The 19,881-nt window shown below is 45.2% G+C and overlaps 1 protein-coding gene across 1 annotated transcript in view; it reads right to left on the bottom strand.

Moving 5' to 3' along the window:
- Positions 1 to 3,144: 3,144 nt before the first annotated feature.
- ofcc1 (orofacial cleft 1 candidate 1) overlaps positions 3,145 to 19,881 on the bottom strand; it is a gene marked incomplete at both ends in the record, with an annotated part of 195,334 nt that continues 178,597 nt past the window's right edge. The window contains 2 exons of the mRNA XM_083663163.1: positions 3,145 to 3,261; positions 9,878 to 10,084. Coding sequence (XP_083519289.1) covers positions 3,145 to 3,261; positions 9,878 to 10,084 — 324 coding nt within the window. The remainder of the gene's footprint in view (positions 3,262 to 9,877; positions 10,085 to 19,881) is intronic.

Here is a 19,881-nt window from a genome sequence, read left to right as displayed (position 1 = left end):
TTATCATATAATAATACTGAGAAGTTTGCGTGCACAAACCAAGCTTACCTATTAAATGGCAGGTAGTGTGGTAACTAATTTGAGCTTAAAATGGTTTGAGTATTATTCACACATGAGAAAATAGTCTAGTAAACAAATTCCAGTTAAATACATATTTGAAGTTACTGAATGTGCCTTCCAACTTGCCTGATGGATATGACAGGTTTTCTCTGATCAAAAGCACCATCAAAACACAGAGCCATTCCACTCGTAACAAGACATAATTACATTTCAACATCAAACAAAATGCTGCCAAAAAAAATACATACTTATGAGCAAAGGCAGCAAATGTGCAAACTCCTTCATCAAAAGAAATATTTTAGTGGTTGTTGTAGAAAAAAATTTAAACATCAGAAAAGGTTTGGACAAAAAACAACAAACAAAGCCAGACAAAGCAACGTTTTGTTAGTAAAAGTGTGAATTTGAATCCCTTTTATTTAGCTGGGCCACTGTAATTCAAATGAGTCAGGCTGAGCAGCAACCTGCCCGGAGAGTCGCCTGATCTCAGCGCGCGGCACAACCATCACCGCAGCACTTCTCAATACACACTGCTTTATGTGAATACCTCAAGCTGAGGGCTACATAAATATAGAATTAGACAAATGTTTTTTTTTCTTTTTATGTTCTACCTCCCCCCCACACCCTCTCCCTCTCCAGCAACATCCCCAGGTTGGGTTGGCTCTATGCAGATGCAGGCACTTACTTCAAAAAGTTGCAGCTCCCTCATGATAGCTCTGCAAAAAAGGCTTTCTTTTAACTTAAATCAGCAAATGTGTGGAGCAGAGACCTGGCGGCATGTTTCTCTCCCCCAGAAATAATTGCTCGCAGGGATTGATTTGAAATGTAAATTGTGGTGAAATGGTGTTTGTCATTAACAATCAAATATTTGAACCATTGGAATACCTTTGCTTCACCCAACCCCCCCCCCCCCCCCGCCCCCACAATATCTCCACCCTTTGTCCCAGTTGTAAAATATTGCACATGGCATAGTTTTGTTGATGATTAATTGCAAAGGGGGCAAACAAAGGGCTTTCATCAAAATTTATAGATGCGTATAGAAGAATTAACACATCAAAACAAATACAGAGACCGGTGGAATATCCACGCTTCTTTGTTGTGCTGATGTGTGACTTTTAAGCAATATACTGTATTTTCTACACATATCCTGGATGGAGAGAGGGAGACAGAAGACAGACAGACGGCCAAAAGAAACAGAAGAGATGAGAAAATAATAGGGGGAAAATAGAATACGTGTAGTAGACAGAGGAAGGGAGGATGAAAGGAGAGAGAGCAGAGCTTCCTGCCGTTTCTGAGAGGCAGCGTCTCTGAGAGGCAGCGTCTCTGAGAGGCAGCATCTCTGCTTAGCGTTCATTATGAGGCTGATTGAATTGGGGGGTGTAGCACTGTCACTGTTAATGGAGTGTTCTCTAATTGGAGCGCATTAGCTCTACAGGCTCTGGCTATTGTCAAAGACAGACAGCAGGACAGGATACAATACAAGAGTCTGACACATCCTGCCCAAATAACCCCCCGCTCCAAACCGCATTAGCTGGACAGTGTTTGCTTACAGCGGAAATAAACAATCAATTAATTCCCAGTACAATTTACAATATTTCAAGATTCAAATGATATTTCTAGAAATGCCAACTAACAGGGAGGTGCCTGCCTCTGTGTGTGTGTGTGTGTGTGTGTGTGTGTGTGTGTGTGTGTGTGTGTGTGTGTGGGGTGGTGTGTGTGTGTGTGTGTGTGTGTGTGTGTGTGTGTGTGGGGTGGTGTGTGTGTGTGTGTGTGTGTGTGTGTGTGTGTGTGGGGTGGTGTGTGTGTGTGTGTGTGTGTGTGTGTGCAGCGTGCACCCTGCCCCTGGGCCATGGCTGTGATGGTTTATACATGGAGGTGAGGAGCAACTTCAAGGCCAAAGTAAGGTGGGATTCAGATAATGACGAGCACAAATGGCCGCTGCCGCCATCGCACAAGACCCAGAACTTGATCCGTAATGGCCGCCATAAAGGAGAATCATCATCAATGAAAATGACAGGTTATTAAGATCCGATTTTAGGGGGCTATGGGTTTAGTATGATAGGTTAGCTATCTATAAAACCTTTACAGCCTGGCCCTCAACGACATCAGCCCAGATTCCCCATCTCCCTGCACCCGGTGCCAGAGACACATGCTAATAAGCTCACAACCTTTAATTAAGCAATATGTGTAAGTAGGCGGCCATTATGGCCTGATTTGTGGGCCACTTCATTACACTGAGCACCGGCCAGCAGACACATATTCAATACAAATCAAGCTGGCCTGAATATTATCCTGCTTAATGTGGGCCCAATATTGATATTTTATCACTCGTGTTCTGATTAGTGACTTTTAGAATCTTCATTTTTCATGATGGTGGGGCGGCACTCAACACCTAACGGCCCACATTCATTACAACTGTTGCTGAACATTGTTTATTGGGTTACAAATGGCTTATCAATTCACATACACGCTATTTATGTTTACTGGCACTACTGTAGCAAGTCTGGGGAAGAAAGACTACGCAGCACTACTTCTGCAAAACTCCTATTGCTCTGATGAGTCAACAGATATAAGGACCTTTTGCTCACTGTAACCAACATAAATCTACATTTGTATTGTATAAAGTCGATATTTGTGAGTTTACTTATCAGTTTCTGTTTGATTAAATGGTATACAGATGATAATTACGTTTATCAATGATACTGTAAATAGCTGAAATATGTTTGAAATACATGCATATATATTTTTCCTTTTTTTGAAGTCCTCAGCACTTGAATAGTTTAATCCACTTATTATATACACATATTGTATAGTATATATACACTTGTGCAACCATATTTTTTTATTCCGGGGGGAGGGGGGGGGGGGGGGGTAATTACTGTCAGTACTGTAGGCTCTTGATGGAACGATTTATGGCTGACTTTCTAACCAGGCAGGAAAGGAACTGTAATCCAATTGTAATATGACAAACGATTGAAGACATGTAACAACTGTACTGTAGTCCATAGATCTTCAGTCAAAGAAGGCAGTTGATAAGAGGACTTACATCTCCTCAGAGTCCAACTCTCCCCTGCCTTTGCTTTGATGTCATTGGCTGAGGTCCTGCAGTGCAAAGCTGAAGCCACACCCACTCCCTCCTACTGGCTCAACACGAGCGCGATGGGACCCTGAGGGGACGAAGCAGCCAATAAAACTGTGTAAATACTGTTAGACAAACAACAGTTAAAAAGGTTTACACAGGTAAGAGGGTCACAAGTAATTGAAAAACAGTGGCTTGCTTGACGTGATGGGTGTGATAAGTGTGTTTGTATGGAACATGGGTGCAGGATGCAAAAAAGATACAGTTTTGGGTAAATATGTCGCTTTGTTTTACCAGGAACCGCCATGTCAATTCAGTTTCATTCTAGGAACATCACTCACGCCAAAATGTCTTCTTCCTCTTTCGTAGCTGCTGGGTAGAGCTTGTGCCCTCCTCTTCCTGCTTCTGTCTGGCAGAGCACTGACCCGGGCAGGCTATCATGCTGGTCATGTTATCTGCTGCCTCCATGTCACCGATCACCTTCAGCAAAAAGCCCCATACACACACTATTGTCAATAAGCAAACCTGAACAAAAGCTTAACCTCAAATGAACAGTACAATAATAGCAAACCCAACCGTTTCAGCGTACTTTTTGAGAACCTGGGGCCACTTGTATCAAGCATCTCTAGGTACAAGTTGAACTTGGATGACAATGGCTGAGATTGGCAGGAGAACTGCTATTTTCCTCGGGGGGCCTGTGAGGTAGTGTTGTCATGCAGATTGTCTACCTCTGTCCTCGTGCGTACAGGCGAACTTGGAGGAAAAGCACAAATGGAGACTTTGTATGATAACACTACCTCTAGTCCCAGATGGGAAACACTTCTCGCAATTCTAGGTTGGCCTACTTATGTATGTACAGTAGTATCAAATACAACTTACCTTACTGTTTTTAAGGCATAACAACATGATAAGCCCTACAGATGTTGAGAGTTGTAAATATATTCATTTTTTTACAGTAATGTCATAAACATAATTTGCGAAATTAAAAGAAAAGAAATTGTGTAACATACAACACAAAACAAACGGATACAAGGCATGGGTTCAATCAAAATGACGAGTGGATTCTTTCCACGTGGCTTCAGCGCTATATATTATCATAATAGCACCGTCAAGCACTCATGTCAAAAATGTAGGCTGGCACTTTCTGTAAAGTTGCACGCGGCAAAATGACACAGATAGAGCAGAGCAGCACTTGAGCAAACTTGAAAAATGTGCCACAGAGTGCTTCTTTATCTGAAACTAGTATCAACTCGCCGGATAATTACATGCGGTGTACTTTGGAGAAGTCCTCCCGCTCAGCAGATATGGCTGCCAGGGAGGCATTAATCTCCTCATGTAACATACATAGCCAAGGACATTCTCCTCTCTCTCTCTCTCTCTCTCTCTCTGTCTCTTCTAGCCCCACACAAAACACAGAGACGAGACAGCGCACACACACACAGACACACACATACACACACACACACACACACACACACACACAGAGACACACTCACTTCCTGTATAAATCATATTCATATTTCTGAGGGCTGCCGGTGACCTCACGGCAAATGAAGCGTGGGTCCTCAGCTCCGCAGCGGCAATCAAACGTGCGGGCAGAGTAATTACAAAAGAGGGGTAGGAGGGAGAATTGATGCGGTTTGTCAATTAATGTTGCTGCGAGGTGTTTTTGGAAAGGTTAACTTCCTTCATATTCTCTGCACGCTAAATTAGGTCAATATTGGTCTGACGACGACGACGAGTCATCGCGATGTGCGAGTCGGACGCACGGGCTGAGTCATGGAGAGAACCGGCACAAAGGCTTCTTGTTAATGAGAGATTTGATGGCATATCATGTCCATGAGGCGTCCGTTATATGAAATGCAATGCTCTGTGTTGTTTCCCCTATTTCTCTTACTCTCTGTCTCTGACTACCATCATCATCATCATCGTCACCGTCGCTGTCACACTATTAACAAAGCACATGGTTAACATCCTCTCCTAATGATATAAACCATGCATAAAACAACACAGTCATTCCTGCTCAGGTTAAGATACATGTCATGGAATCAAAGACAACTAAAACATTACTTGTGAGAGAACCTCAGATTCCTTCTTTTCTAGAAATAGTCTCATTTAAAAAGACGCGGGTGCGGAGGAGAGTTGAAATTGCACAGAAAAAGTGTTTTTATTTATACAAGGCGCTCGAGATGCTTATCATCAGCGTTTTTTCCGAGCCATAAATAATTTGCAGAGAGGTAATATTCAAGCTGGCAGAGCTTTACTTGTGCATCTTTAATGTTAGTTTTACAGAAGTGGAGCCAGTTCTTGCACATGCTGCTGTCTCCCATATGGAGGAAAGGAGACGAGCGAGATGCCTCCCATATGGAGGAAAGGAGACGAGCGAGATGCCTCCCATATGGAGGAAAGGAGAGGAAAGGAGCACAGTTGGCTTGTCCTATCTTTTTATAAATCCATCCACACTTAAATGCTAGCCCGGGAGAAAAAACGGCACGGGGGGACATAAACCCACTGTGGTTTTAGGAGGGAAGATAATGACTTTGCCTGCATTAATTTCTGCATCAGCCATCTTGTTTCTTCAGACAGAGTGGTTATGAGGCCTTCTCTGAAGGTCCTAGGTTATATAGATGCATTTCCCTGCATCATTCCGGCCCCAGCAGTTGTTGTCATCAGCGCATTTAGCGAGTTGGCAGCTGGGGAACATCTGTTTATAGGTACTGAGCGTTTGAAGAGCTACACCTCACTTTACCTTTAATGGCTTTTATTGGAGCACACTGATGGGAACGTTGCATTAACTTTTTTGTATTGTTGTTCAGCTGGAACATTCCTCCTATATGGTCAGTATTACAGCAGCCTGCCTGAGGCAACAGACTGAATGATAGCACATGATCGTTAATATGAAATTTCTTTATGTAGAATTCAATATGCCAGTCAATAAAGACTTCATTATCATGATATTTTACTACACACCCACAACTTCAAATTCACTCGTTGCATTCCTTTGCTGCCTCTTTAACGCAACTGAGGGCTGAGCTTCTAGTCAACATACAGTACCTGCTTCAATAATATCTGAAGAAAACAACAGAAAAACATGAATATTCAGAATTCGCATGAGACTTTTATTCAGTCACTCAAGCAGCTTCCCACAGTCTCACATTCTCCAACAAATCAAACAGGACACACCTCACGGTTTTATTCCTTCCAAACACTGTCTATAGCTCAGGGCAGCACTTCCAGCGCTTGCTTTCTGAGCTGTTCGTTTAGACTAATTTTGGGTGTAAATTTGTGGGTATTATGCAAAGCTACTAGCCCCTGGAGCTGTGGTCATGTTAGTCTAAGGGAGGAGTAGGTCCTCCGGGGCATGGGTGTCCAGGACACTGCCTGCCTCTTTAGAGGAAATGAGCCATCCGTCAATATTTCCTCAGTAAACAATGTGACTACTTAAGTAGCAGGATTAGCCATTTAAACTGACTAACAGAGAAATGTAGTCAAATGAAGTCAAATGAATACTGTCGTTACTGTCATTCTCCTATTTCAAGTGTCATCCACACTAACGATCTGGATTAGAAAACAGACTCTAGAAAGAATACAACTATCACATCGGTTTAGATGTTGTACAAAATGTAGATTAAATGACATGAAAAAATAGAGTAAAGATTATTTTTGGGATATGTGGAAGCATTGTAATAAATACAATTGACTTGAAGTCGGTGAATATACACAGGGATATTTCACTGAAAGAATAACAAATTATATTAGTCTTTATTGCCTAGACAATATCCCTAATGCATAATGCTTAGCCTGCTAACATAGTGATGTAACCACATCACCATAAACCATGCTATTATTCAGTTAAGTGAATAAAGTAATAAGCCTATACAGGAAAAGCCATAAAAATAGCTTTAAAATGCCATAAATCTAAGCAGGGAGAGCACCTGCTGTATATGCACTACTTTGGTCACTGAATCTCTTACAATTGAATAGTAGAGCCATTTTCTATTTGATTCTTTCATTTTGTATTTATTCTTTGTGGGATTGCCTGTGCGGGCTGTTATTTCTCTCCGAGGAGCTGTCACCTTACATCTGCGGGCCAGTTTGTACACAGCACCCCGCAGTGTGTGTATATCGCCGGCAGAATTACATAAAGCACTAATAAAATCAGCTCAAGTGTTCTTCCGAGTGCCGGGGATGCCCTATGGTGATTCCTGGATCTCGCTCTATACATAAAACCAGTCTATATATTCAGGGGAGGATTAGTTTTGAATATGTAAAGTGGGGGTCCGCGCTGCGAGGGGAAGGGGAAAAGGCGCGGCGCTCTCTCGGCGAGGCTGTGCGTCGGTGTTATCGCTCCCCACTACCAGCGGGTGAAGGAGGACGCCATCGGCATCTCTCGCTACTGTAGGTTCCTGCCTGCTACTGTAAGCTGCCAGGAACAGACAGGGACACCCAAGGGACACCGTGTGTGTGTGTGTGTGTGTGTGTGTGTGTGCGTGAGAGAGAGAAAGAGGGAGAAAGAGGTAGAGAGAGAGTGTGTGAGAGAGATAGAGAGAAAGAGAGAAGGTGGTGTGTGTGCACGTGCATGTGTGTGTGTCATCCAAGGACAGTGCTCTCCATTCTGTCACTGTGAGGTGGCCGTGGTGAAACTGTCTTCACAGTTCAAAGAGCGGAGGGTTGGGAGGGGAGAAATTATTTCTCACAGCAGAAATGCCAAGAACGGATTTCATTATTCTGATTAAGCTACGACTGTGTGCGTGTGCGTGTGTGTGTGTGTGTGTGTGTGTGTGTGTGTGTGTGTGTGTGTGTGTGTGTGTGTGTGTGTGTGTGTGCGCGTGCGTGTGCGTGTTTGTGTCCATGAGTGAGTAAATGTGTGTCTGCAGTCTGCACCTGCATGTGTGTGTGTTCATGTTTATGGTTTGGGTGGCCATTGCGTGTACATACTGTACGTGTTCATGTTTTTGAGTGTGCCATGAGTGAATTCGATTTTTTTGGAGGAACTGAAGACTTCTGACATCCGTGTGTGTGTGTGTGTGTGTGTGTGTGTGTGTGTGTGTGTGTGTGTGTGTGTGTGTGTGTGTGTGTGTGTGTGTGTGTGTGTGTGTGTGTGTGTGTGTGTGTGTGTGTCTATGTGTGTGTATGGGCACTAGTGTTCCGTTGTGATGAGATGTGTCTCATCTGCCATGCACAGGTCCAGAGGCCACACACACACACACACACACAGCAATACAAATAATAGATAGTCATGTGGTGTGTTTACACACACACACACACACACACACACACACACACACACACACACACACACACACACACATAGGCTCGCCATCACTCAAATGATGACGGAGAACCATTAGAACGCAACAGAGCCTCAAAGCTAACCGTTAGCACAAATAAATCCCGCCTACCCCTTCTTCCTTCTGACATCCAGACGTGAACATATGAATGTGTTGTGGGGATGATCCAGGTTGCTCTTAGGGGACAGAGAGAGTGATTGGGTAAAGGAGTGAATGCATGTGCTACTGTAGCAGTTGTGACAAAAGCCAAACTTCATATTTGCGCTACATTTAATTAGGCGACAGTCTGTGCATCAGTGTGTTTGTGGCCTGCCTGTCTGTCTTGGAGGGGGTGGGAGGATATATGAGTATTGAGACGTTACAAATGGAAACTAATCACAATGTAGCCAATGATGATGATGAATGATGCAGTATTCAAATGGGATGAGGTGTCTGTCGAAATTTGCATTGTAAATGTTTGTTGATTAAAAAAAAGGAAAAAGAAGGTTGTTATAATATACATTCAGGGAGATCCCAAGGTCAAGGGGAAGGTGATTTGAGTTGTCCACGACGGGTTTGTTGAACTAATTCTTAATCCTCAGAGCAAATGCTTTCGTTTTTTTAAAAATCAGTACGAAAGTCAGACCTGTTTCCTCCTTGCTGAAATAAGCAGATGGGTGGAAGTGAACACACGCAGGCTTTGAAAATAAGTCAGGGTTACTCCTCTCCTCCATGGTTACTCTAACCCTAACCACAGAGCTGTACTGTTGTCTGTTGTTTACTCTAACCCTAACCACAGAGCTGTACTGTTGTCTGTTGTTTGTACTGAATCTAACCCTAACCACAGAGATCTGTTGTCTGTTGTTTCTACTGAATCTAACCCTAACCACAGAGATGTACTGTTGTCTGTTGTTTCTACTGAATCTAACCCTAACCACAGAGATGTACTGTTGTCTGTTGTTTACTCTAACCCTAACCACAGAGCTGTACTGTTGTCTGTTCTTTGTACTGAATCTAACCATAACCACAGAGCTGTACTGTTGTCTGTTGTTTGTACTGAATCTAACCTTAAGTGCAGAGCTGTACTGTTGTCTGTTGTTTCTACTGAATCTAACCCTAACCACAGAGATGTACTGTTGTCTGTTGTTTCTACTGAATCTAACCCTAACCACAGAGATGTACTGTTGTCTGTTGTTTACTCTAACCCTAACCACAGAGCTGTACTGTTGTCTGTTGTTTGTACTGAATCTAACCATAACCACAGAGCTGTACTTTTGTCTGTTGTTTGTACTGAATCTTAATAAGGACCTGCTTACACGCCTGCATCCATGTTTCTGCTCTCCTCTCACCCCTCCTACCCTCTGTGAGTCACAGAGGGTAGGAGGGGTGTCTGAACCTCCAACCCCTGTTAAATGATATGTTATATTCACATTATGGAATATGTTATGGACATATTATAGTGATATCCTACCTCTATGATAGTGCCATCCGGTTGTCGAAGGAAGTGCCTGTATCGTTGCCGGAGCCTGCTCAGGTAGAGCGTGTAGACTGACACATGGGTGCTGGTCTCGCCCGCCGCTCCTCGTGGGGGTGCACCCTCTCTGGGGGGGGCGGCATTGGGGGGTGCAGAGCCTGCCAAGGGGTCCTCCTCTGTCCAGATGTAGTCGTACACTGCCACCTAGTGAGGCACATACAGGGAGGGAGGTCAGTACACTGCCACCTAGTGAGGCACATACAGGGAGGGAGGTCAGTACACTGCCACCTAGTGAGGCACATACAGGGAGGGAGGTCAGTACACTGCCACCTAGTGAGGCACATACAGGGAGGGAGGTCAGTACACTGCCACCTAGTGAGGCACATACAGGGAGGGAGGGAGAGATCGTACACTGCCTAGTGAGGCACATACAGGGAGGGAGGGAGAGATCGTACACTGCCACCTAGTGAGGCACATACAGGGAGGGAGGGAGAGATCGTACACTGCCTAGTGAGGCACATACAGGGAGGGAGGGAGAGATCGTACACTGCCACCTAGTGAGGCACATACAGGGAGGGAGGGAGAGATCGTACACTGCCACCTAGTGAGGCACATACAGGGAGGGAGGGAGAGATCGTACACTGCCACCTAGTGAGGCACATACAGGGAGGGAGGGAGAGATCGTACACTGCCACCTAGTGAGGCACATACAGGGAGGGAGGTCAGTACACTGCCACCTAGTGAGGCACATACAGGGAGGGAGGGAGAGATCGTACACTGCCACCTAGTGAGGCACATACAGGGAGGGAGGGAGAGATCGTACACTGCCACCTAGTGAGGCACATACAGGGAGGGAGGGAGAGATTGACGTAGGGGGGAGGGTGGGTGGGTGGTTGGATGATGGAGGGAAGGAAGAGAGGGATAGAGGGGAAAGGCAGGAAGACATACACATACTGTGTGAGAGTAGTGACTTGAATACACACACACACACACACACACACACACACACAATTAGACACGATAAGTAACCTGTTGGAGCAGTCGGTGGCATCTAAAGCCACATAAGAAGAGAGAGACAGAGAGAAAGCTGTAGTTATAAAGGAGACAAGGAAGGAGGGGGAGATATGCAGAGAGAAAGTTTAGTGACGCATACCTGGGCAACTACTCACTGCAATGTAATTACCTTCCTCTGTGTGTGACCTGAGAATGATCTCAACTCAACTCAACGCCTGACAGAAAATCCTCTGTCATTTACTGTCATCCTTACATGCATGGAGTTCAACAATGTTGCACATCTGAGGACGCTGGAACTGCTACAAGTGACTTTCGGGGACAAATAGAAATATTTCTGGCGTATTCTTGCATAGTAACTGTCAAGAAGCGTTGGGAAATATGGAGCTCTCAAATATTGAGACGTCATAACTCTTTTGGTTAGGCAGCCTCGGTTCAATTAAGGTGGGAGGTATGCTGTGGATGAAGCCAAAGGCCACTATGACCTGGGCTGTGAGTGGTCGAAGGTCAGACTGCATTGGCGTGGCTTTGTATTTGGTTGTGCCTGACTATTCACCTTATGTAGCCCCGCCCACTTGGCCCATTGTGTCACGACTCCCTGTTCAAAACACCGGCTGTTTTACCTGCTCAAACTAGTCTGACTCACCTGGTCAAACCTAGTTTGACTCACGTATACTGTATGAGTCAGACTAGGTTGATGAGTCACAGGAAGTGTAAACACAATCAGAACTTCCGATTGTGTTTACACTTCCTGTTAGTCTCTCAAGCCAGACTGTCTCTTCTGCATAAGGTGAATAGAGTCAATGAGACAGTCTTGCAGGACTTTAGCCCACCGAGGAAACCTTATAGCTCCAGACAACTGCAGGTACATAGATGGGTGTGAGGTATGTGATGGATATGGGCTGGTAAATCACACACACACACACACACACACACACACACACACACACACACACACACACACACACACACACACACACACACACACACACGATTTTGTCAAAAGTAACTTGCAATAAGTACGATAGTCAAACCAAGTATATATCTCAGCCACAAATGCACCCAGGATTGGCACTCCATTGCGGAGATTCTGGGGCACCTGTTACTAGGGATGGGAATCACCAGATGCCCCACGATACGATATATTACGCACAAAATATCCCGATACTATGCTGTATTGATTCCCCCCCCCCATCCCTACCTGTTACCTCACCTCTCATACAGTAGCTACCCATGAGTATCCTCCAAATTCGCATAATTGAAGGTGTTACGACCGGGTCAGGTGACTCGAGCACCACAACACAATTGTAGTCATGCAAAATATTCATAGTAGCATTTTCCTTAAAGTTATAATCTGGAAGATTTCAGTTTTCTTGTCCCTGACAACACCTATGGCCATGAGCAGTAATTGCAGATATGTGATGTGAAGTTTTTCTTCCCTTCTCCTTAATGCATTCAAGTTGGCCAGTGGGGGCAGTAATGCAACACTTGGATGCCAACCGCCACACGACTCAAAAGAAGAAAAGGTGGTGCGTTATTACTGTATGGATCCCACTGGAGATCACTATGACACATGGGCGGCTGGGCGCAGAGTGTGTGTGTGTGGGGGAGATTTGAGCTGTCAAAAGTGAACAAAAGGCTCGCTCCTGGGGCTTGACTGCTGCATAGGCGGGCACAGGGTGTGTTCTGCCCAAATCTCCAGTGGGATCATAATAACGCGGAAACAACAGCAACTTGTTCCTACTCCGCCTACTCTCTCTGGCGGGTGCTGGGTGATGGGAAACGAAACACGTCATGAACTGTGCGCTGCTTGTGATATCTTTTTGTTGTTGTTTTTTTAGTTTGGGGGGGCGGGGAAAGTGTCGCCACAGACACAAGTTCATAAATTTTATAATACAGAGAGATGCAAGGGCTTTCATCAATGAGCCATATAGAGACACTGCGGAGCGCGTCATCATTCAGAAACCACGCCCAAAACGGGGCGCACAAACTCCCGTCCAATCCTGGCGTCCTCCTATGTCGCGTGCATGGCCGGGTGTTGCACAAAAAGATCGTATATACGGAAGATGAACACTCCAACTTACTTCATTGACAGCAACATCCACATCTTTCTTCTTGCCAATTCTCAATGGCTTCCTTGTTTTCCTTGGGAGTACAAAAAAACTTTAACTGTCGATTTTTTACATTTGTTGTCTGCGCAGCCCACCACACAACAGCTTTTAGCTATGTTTAATTCAAGGAAAATGACGCTGATGTGTGGAAATGAACGGAGCTTTTTCCCCGTGATGGGCGTGGCCTATTTCATGCAGTGTCTCTATGGCTCAATCACCATTGTGTTACAGTTGGAGATACTGTATATAGTGACTTTACAGACATTTACTTACATGAACATCTTCCGGATTCTCACTTGAAGCTAACTGCTGTTGAGTACTGGTGCACCATGCATTGATGATGCCTCTCGCCCACAGCTAAGAATCTGTCCTGCCAATTGTGCAACATGCTGAACTGTGCCCCATTACGCCTCTCATCTATCTCAAGCATCACGCTGTTCATTTTCATTGGAGCACCACTGGAGTACATAAGCATGCTAATCCCTCGTAGTGTGCGAGTCCTATGGGGCTTCGGCGACAGCAGGTAAACAAAGCAGGTTGTGTTTGTGATCATGCGTACACATGATCCTGGTGGCAGGGTTGTTTATGCCTCTTTGGGGGGAGGTTGCACCCTGCACCTGTAATGCACTGCCCTGCTCTATTAGGGCGAGACACAGGGAGCAAGCAGAGCGTGTAACATGTTATATAGGTCATGTAACTCCAAGTCATCCATGTGTGAAGATCATGGAAGCCCTCTCTCTCTCTCTCTCTCTCTCTTTCTCTCTCTCTCTCTCTCTCTCTTTCTCTCTCTCTCTCTCTCTCTCTCTCTCATGGTGTCTGCCTCTAAAGGCTTGGATGTCCACTGATCACATGCATCAGGGTAGATCAGCCTCTGCATCTGATGAACTGAATAGACAGAATAGTAACACCCCCCCCCCCCCCCCCAACACACACACACACACACACACACACACACACACACAGAGCAAAATGAAGGCTTATATATTATCCATTCCTTCCTAAATACAATCCTAATTTAGCCAGGCAAAGGCAGGCCCACATAGTTTCTACTCTATTCCCTGTTAGGCAAGGAAACCTCATTAAAATATGAGGCACAAGGCTTTGGTTCAACATAACGCCTACACAAACTATGTACAGTACTACAGTATATACACTTGTAAACAACACACATACGTACACACACACACGCACACACACACACAGTCTCACAGTCACCAAGAGGAGGAAGTTTTTCAAGCAGAGTTTGTAAAACTCAAGGTGACCTCCTAATTGGCTCTGTAATTATGATTCGTCTAAAAAAACAGAGGAGGGAGGAAAAAAAGCTAACTCATTCAGCGGGCCGTGAGTGGCAGGGTCATGCTGAAGGAGAGCCTTAATTTGGCGGCGTATCGATGTCACCCCACACTTATAAATGGCGAGCCAAACACAACTCTAGGCACTTCGCCGAGAAAACAGCGTGAGCCATTACCCCACTTGTAATTAGAGACATTGCCTAAACTGCAAAGCAGACAGCCCCGTGAGTAGAAAGGACCTCGTTGTCAAAATGTCAAAGAGTCACGAGTGCAGAACAGAAAAGAAGGCCAGCCGAGAACATTTAAGGAGGGGAGGGGATGGGAGGGGAGAGGAGGGGAGGGGAGGGGAGGACGCGGGGATGCATCTCTTTAACGCTAACTCGGACGCTCATTAGTGGAATGGCCTGAGCTGTGCCTCTAGCTCGGCCACGGCTCACACTACGGCTCACACTGGGGAAAGCTGATTAGCTGAATTCCTTAAGTAATCAGCACCTCTGCGAGGCAGCAATCAATGTGTTTGGATAGTGTACATGTGTTGATTTGCTGCTTTCTCCAGGAAACGCAAGCGAGCAGTGCGGAGAAAAGGCCTTCTCTCCCTGCAATGAGTGTCTCAGTATGTTTGCGAACCAGCAAAGGATTCTCAAACATTTCCAGTCATGATGGAAAAGAGAGAAAACAGCGTGTTTGTTTGTCCAGTTGCGACCAACGCTCAGTGGAAAAATATTGCTCTTCTGGTCATGCGGGGGACCCGAAAGAAGTCGGACCGTGACCCCTTTTGGGTCCCCTCTCCAGAGTTTGAAGAACCACAGCGGTTGATAGAAATTGTGGCTTCAGTCTCCATACTCAAAGTCACTTTGGTTAAACACACACACCTGCTGAAATGCCCCTGTGTGTTGTGCATGTGTCTGTATTTTCGCTTGCAGGATCTATTTTTAATTTCTATGTTAGCCATAGCATCATCCCACGCCAATTAGCATGTGAAATCCATGTGACGACGCAAGACAAAGCCGTGAAAAGGTGTTTGTGTGTTGGGTTTGGGTGACGCCATTTCATGCAATGCAACATGGCTCTCAGGACACATATCACTGCTGAGACGCAACAAAAGGAAAGGCCCTGTTCTGGTCTGTTCTGGTCTGTTGTGTTGTGTTATGGCTCTGTTCTGTTGTGTTGTGTTATGGCTCTGTTCTGTTGTGTTGTGTTATGGCTCTGTTCTGTTGTGTTGTGTTATGGCTCTGTTCTGTTCTGGTCTGTTGTGTTGCATTATGGCTCTGTTCTGTTCTGGTCTGTTGTGTTGCATTATGGCTCTGTTCTGTTCTGGTCTGTTGTGTTGCATTATGGCTCTGTTCTGTTCTGGTCTGTTGTGTTGTGTTGCGTTACGGTGCTAGCCTGGCTTCTAGCCCTATAGCCTGAGTGCTCTCTCCACTCCACCATTGTTCCATTTGATAGCGCTAAGTGACTGATTTAGGTGCAATGCCTGCATGGAGCAGGCAGGCCAGCTGTGGGTTAAGCAGATAGCATTCAAGTGAGCTAACCCAATTCAAAGCCAATCAACCCGGGATTTATTGTCGGGGTCTGTATTTAGAAATCTGATAGAGTCTGCATCAGTCCCTTGACTTGCATCAGGAGAGACGGCCCTGCTTTCTTTTAGCGGGGGACTATAAACAGCAAACCATGTTTTCCAGCAGGGACATAAATATCAGGATTTGTAGACATTACCGCAAATGCAGGGGGGGGGACACAGGAAGTGGGGATGGCACAGACACAGCACCATGGATCACAAATAGTCTGTCTGTCTCTCTGAGATGGGAGTTTATATATCACTGTATCATATCACATCCACATATGAATACAGAATAAAAGCATTCAGGGCTTAGATACTTAAGTACAGGTGTCTGTGGAGAGATTTTTTTTTTATCCTATGTGAATTGTAATAAAATGTACCTGACGTGTCAATCATCTTCATTAAAGTGTGCACAAATGGAAAATATGTCAGGAGGTGGATTTGGGAATAGTATTCTATATCTCACTGATATAATGATGCTTTTGTTTTAATAGTTTGAGGCCAGAGAATAGGCATCACTGCCTCAAAGATAAAGGATAAATGGACGACATTCTAAAACAGATCTTCTTTTGTGTTATATTTAAAAAGTGACCCATATTCACACCTAAATTAGGATTTAAACTTGCAACTAACAGCTCAAAAGAGGGCAGACCGTTTCTGGGAATTAAATAGCAATTTTCCACTGGGTGAGAGACTATTCTAGTACCAGCTATATCTGGGAGAGGTATAGAGCATTTTATATATTTGTCTAGCACGTCCTTGACTGTCACAAATATCACTGTGTGACATTTCCCTCCGTCTTGTGACATGTCATGTAAATACAGTGTCTGGAGCTGGACCATAATTAAACGAAAGGTCATTTCCAATGTGACCCCCATCCAGCCCCGTCCCTGCCTCCGCTGATAACCAAAGCAGTACCCCAAACTTTAAATGACCCTGTGACCTTGCAGAACCCCTTTGCCATTTCCCACTGATGCCCGGGATAATGAAAACAACGTGTCGAGACATGAACCAATCTCAGGCCTGGAGAGCAAATCAGAAGTCACCCACAGTCGACTAATGTGCCCTCCCAGTCCACCATTTTGAAAACGCTGCCATCGGGGGTGGAGGTGGGGGGAGGGGGTATGGGGTGTTGCATCAATGATTAATAAACACAAACTAACAAGGCCCCAGAGTGACTCATCTCCAGGTGTCAGATGTGATGCTTTCCCAACTAAGAGTATGCGTGTACCTAACTTAATGTATTTGAACATTTGCATGTGTGCTGCATAAGTATATAGCATATGCATACATGTATACTATATGTGTGTGTGTGTGTGTGTGTGACTGAAGGGAGGAGAACAGCACAGGCCTCCATGGGCAGGCAGGCTGAGACGGGCTGGCGACCGTCCAGGACAGGAGCCTAAGGCGTGGGCACGAGCGCGCCTGTCAGTCCCCCTGATCCCTCCGTGATTGATCCAAACTAGATAGCCATCATTACCATTCACGCACACTCTCATCCCCAGGTCTGCCTTCCTCTGTCTAATTTTACCTGCCATTTGCATTGCTCCCATGGACTAATTAAATCTCTGCCTTTCTCTCTCTCTCTCGCTCTCTTTCACCTTCCCTTCTTCTCTCTACCTCTCTCTCTCTCTCCCTCGTCATTGGTATGACAAATAATACAGCACATTTTTGGCACATTATTATGCATGAAATGTGAGGGGATAATGTATTCCAGTCCGGTGAAGATCTGCAGACCCTGTGTGTAATGAGCACAACAACACAAGTAGACTTGCTGCTATACAGCCTGTGTGAATGCTCTGCCTCTCTCCTCTCTCTCTCCCCTCTTAAAGACAAAAAGCTGCTGACCTTCCCTCTCTCTCTCTCTCTCTCTCTCCGCCACCCACCCGCTTTCCTTCTGCCTTTTCCCACCCTCCACACAATGTATATATATATATATATATATATATATATATATATATATATATATATATATATATATATATATATATATATATAGGAGGGCCGGGCTTTTCTCCTGCCACTGCCATGATCCTTTCCGTTTGCAGTTCTGTCCCACTTGGCTTTAATTTACAGTGGGAAAATAATTAGAATCTCACTTTTGTGAAGAGTGGAGTGAAAATGTAAACAATGCTTCCCTGCGGGCGGGTGCTTCATCACGCTGACAGGTGCATTTGAATTTGCCTGGGTGGCGGACAGGCTTGGTTATTTATGTGTCAGTCGCACATGGAAGCCCAGGCTGTGGCTGCTTGGGACTATGGTTGGGACCGGGGAGAGAGCCGGGCCGGGACTAAGGCTGGCACTGACACTAGGGATGAGGCCGGAGCTGTGTGTGTGTGTGTGGGGGGAAGGGGGCGCGCTTGGAGTACTCATGCTGGACCTGGGACTCTGCATGGGGATGGACCTGGCGACGGGATGGAGGCTGGAGGTGGGATGTGAGGCTTCAGCTGTGGCTGAGGGGAGAGCTGGAGCTCAGGATGAGGGGAGATCTGGGGCCAAATGTATCCACCTTATTTTTGAATGCCCCACTGTAAAAGATAATTGTGGGTACAAGGTCCGGTTTAACGTGACTTGCAGCTTGCCATTTCCTTTGTTATACTCGGCTGCAGACCCGAATTATAAACCGGAAACTGGAGGACCTTATAAAAGTTATAAATATAGTCACGTTATAAACAACTAACCAACGCTGGGGGTCCGTACGGAAACAGTGTTACTCGAAATGGTTAAAAGTTAAATCAATTTGGTCATTCAGTGGCGTTTTACTGCCATGTAAAGTAACTATTACGCTAGCCGCTAGCATTAGCCACAGTAGCCGACTACCCACAATGCATTACGTTATCCCAGCACCCGAACGACACGGCTGTAGAGCAGAATGGCTCTGCTGTAAAATCCTCATAGATGTTTTTTTTGTCAAATTAAAACCATAGACTGTAAAACAGTCTATTACACCGGAAGCGGAAGAAGCACCCATCAGGCATCATGGCAGCTAGAAATAAGGTGGATACAACTCTGTGTATATTTGGGTGTAGTAATCAGTGTATATTTGGGTGTAGTAATCTATGTATATTTGGGTGTAGTAATCTGTGTGTGCCCAAAAAAAGCTCTAAATAAAATGTCACCCAAATTTACACTTAGATTATCCTTTTTTGCCACATCACACTAGTCGGTCTCAGAAGACTGTGTACAGTACTATGCATGCATGGTGTGAGTCTGTGAGACATTGTAATATTGATGAGGATGTTCTGATGTTGATGTACCAAGAAGATGCATAACAAGCATGACCGACGTTTACTGACGATGTTGATGGTGAGGCAATGATGATGATGACGATGTGTAACGGAACACAACACAGCTCAAGAATTTCACACGTGTGTACTTGTACATCGAGTGGGAATAAACATCTTGTATCTTGGATGTGTTCTGGTACGCACATTCTCACGGCCTGTGAGGAAAGTGGTGCAGCACACTTATCCTGTGTAAACATGGTTTCTTCATTTGGGCCGGCCCATGGTTTTGGGGAGAGAGATGTGGCTGGAACTAGGATAGAATGGGGATGGGACTCGAGTTGGTACTGGGTCTGGAACAGGGTTGAGGAAAGAACTGTGGGCGTGGTACAGTACAGGCTGGTACTGGCCGTGATGTGCTGAGCCTGGATCCCAGAGAGAGCTTTCTATCTGAAGGAGTTCTTACACTGCATGGTGTGGACCTCTTTATGGGATGCCAAGTCATCTGGCTGGTGGGCCACTTCCTGTAATGAAACTTTGATGCTGCGCTAAACATTAGACAAACTGGAGTCAAACTGGCTGGAAATATTGCCAGGAAGCATTGACATACACTGCAGTCTGTCAGGAAACATTTGGAACTATTGTCATATTTTGTAGTATTGTAGTATTTATAGAAGCAGTTCTAGCTACGCGAATTTGGTGGTGGAATAGCTCATCTGGGCCACTGGACCAGCTCATCCTATCTCGTGGCCATCACAAAAACTTCTTCATGACAAACTTGGACATGCCCAAACATGGATGC

The sequence above is a fragment of the Poromitra crassiceps genome (genome assembly GCF_964638095.1).
Source record: "Poromitra crassiceps genome assembly, chromosome: 2".
Taxonomy (NCBI): Eukaryota; Metazoa; Chordata; class Actinopteri; order Beryciformes; family Melamphaidae; genus Poromitra; species Poromitra crassiceps.
The sequence above is the reverse complement of the archived record's forward strand: the minus strand, read 5'-3'. Positions and strand labels throughout refer to the sequence as shown.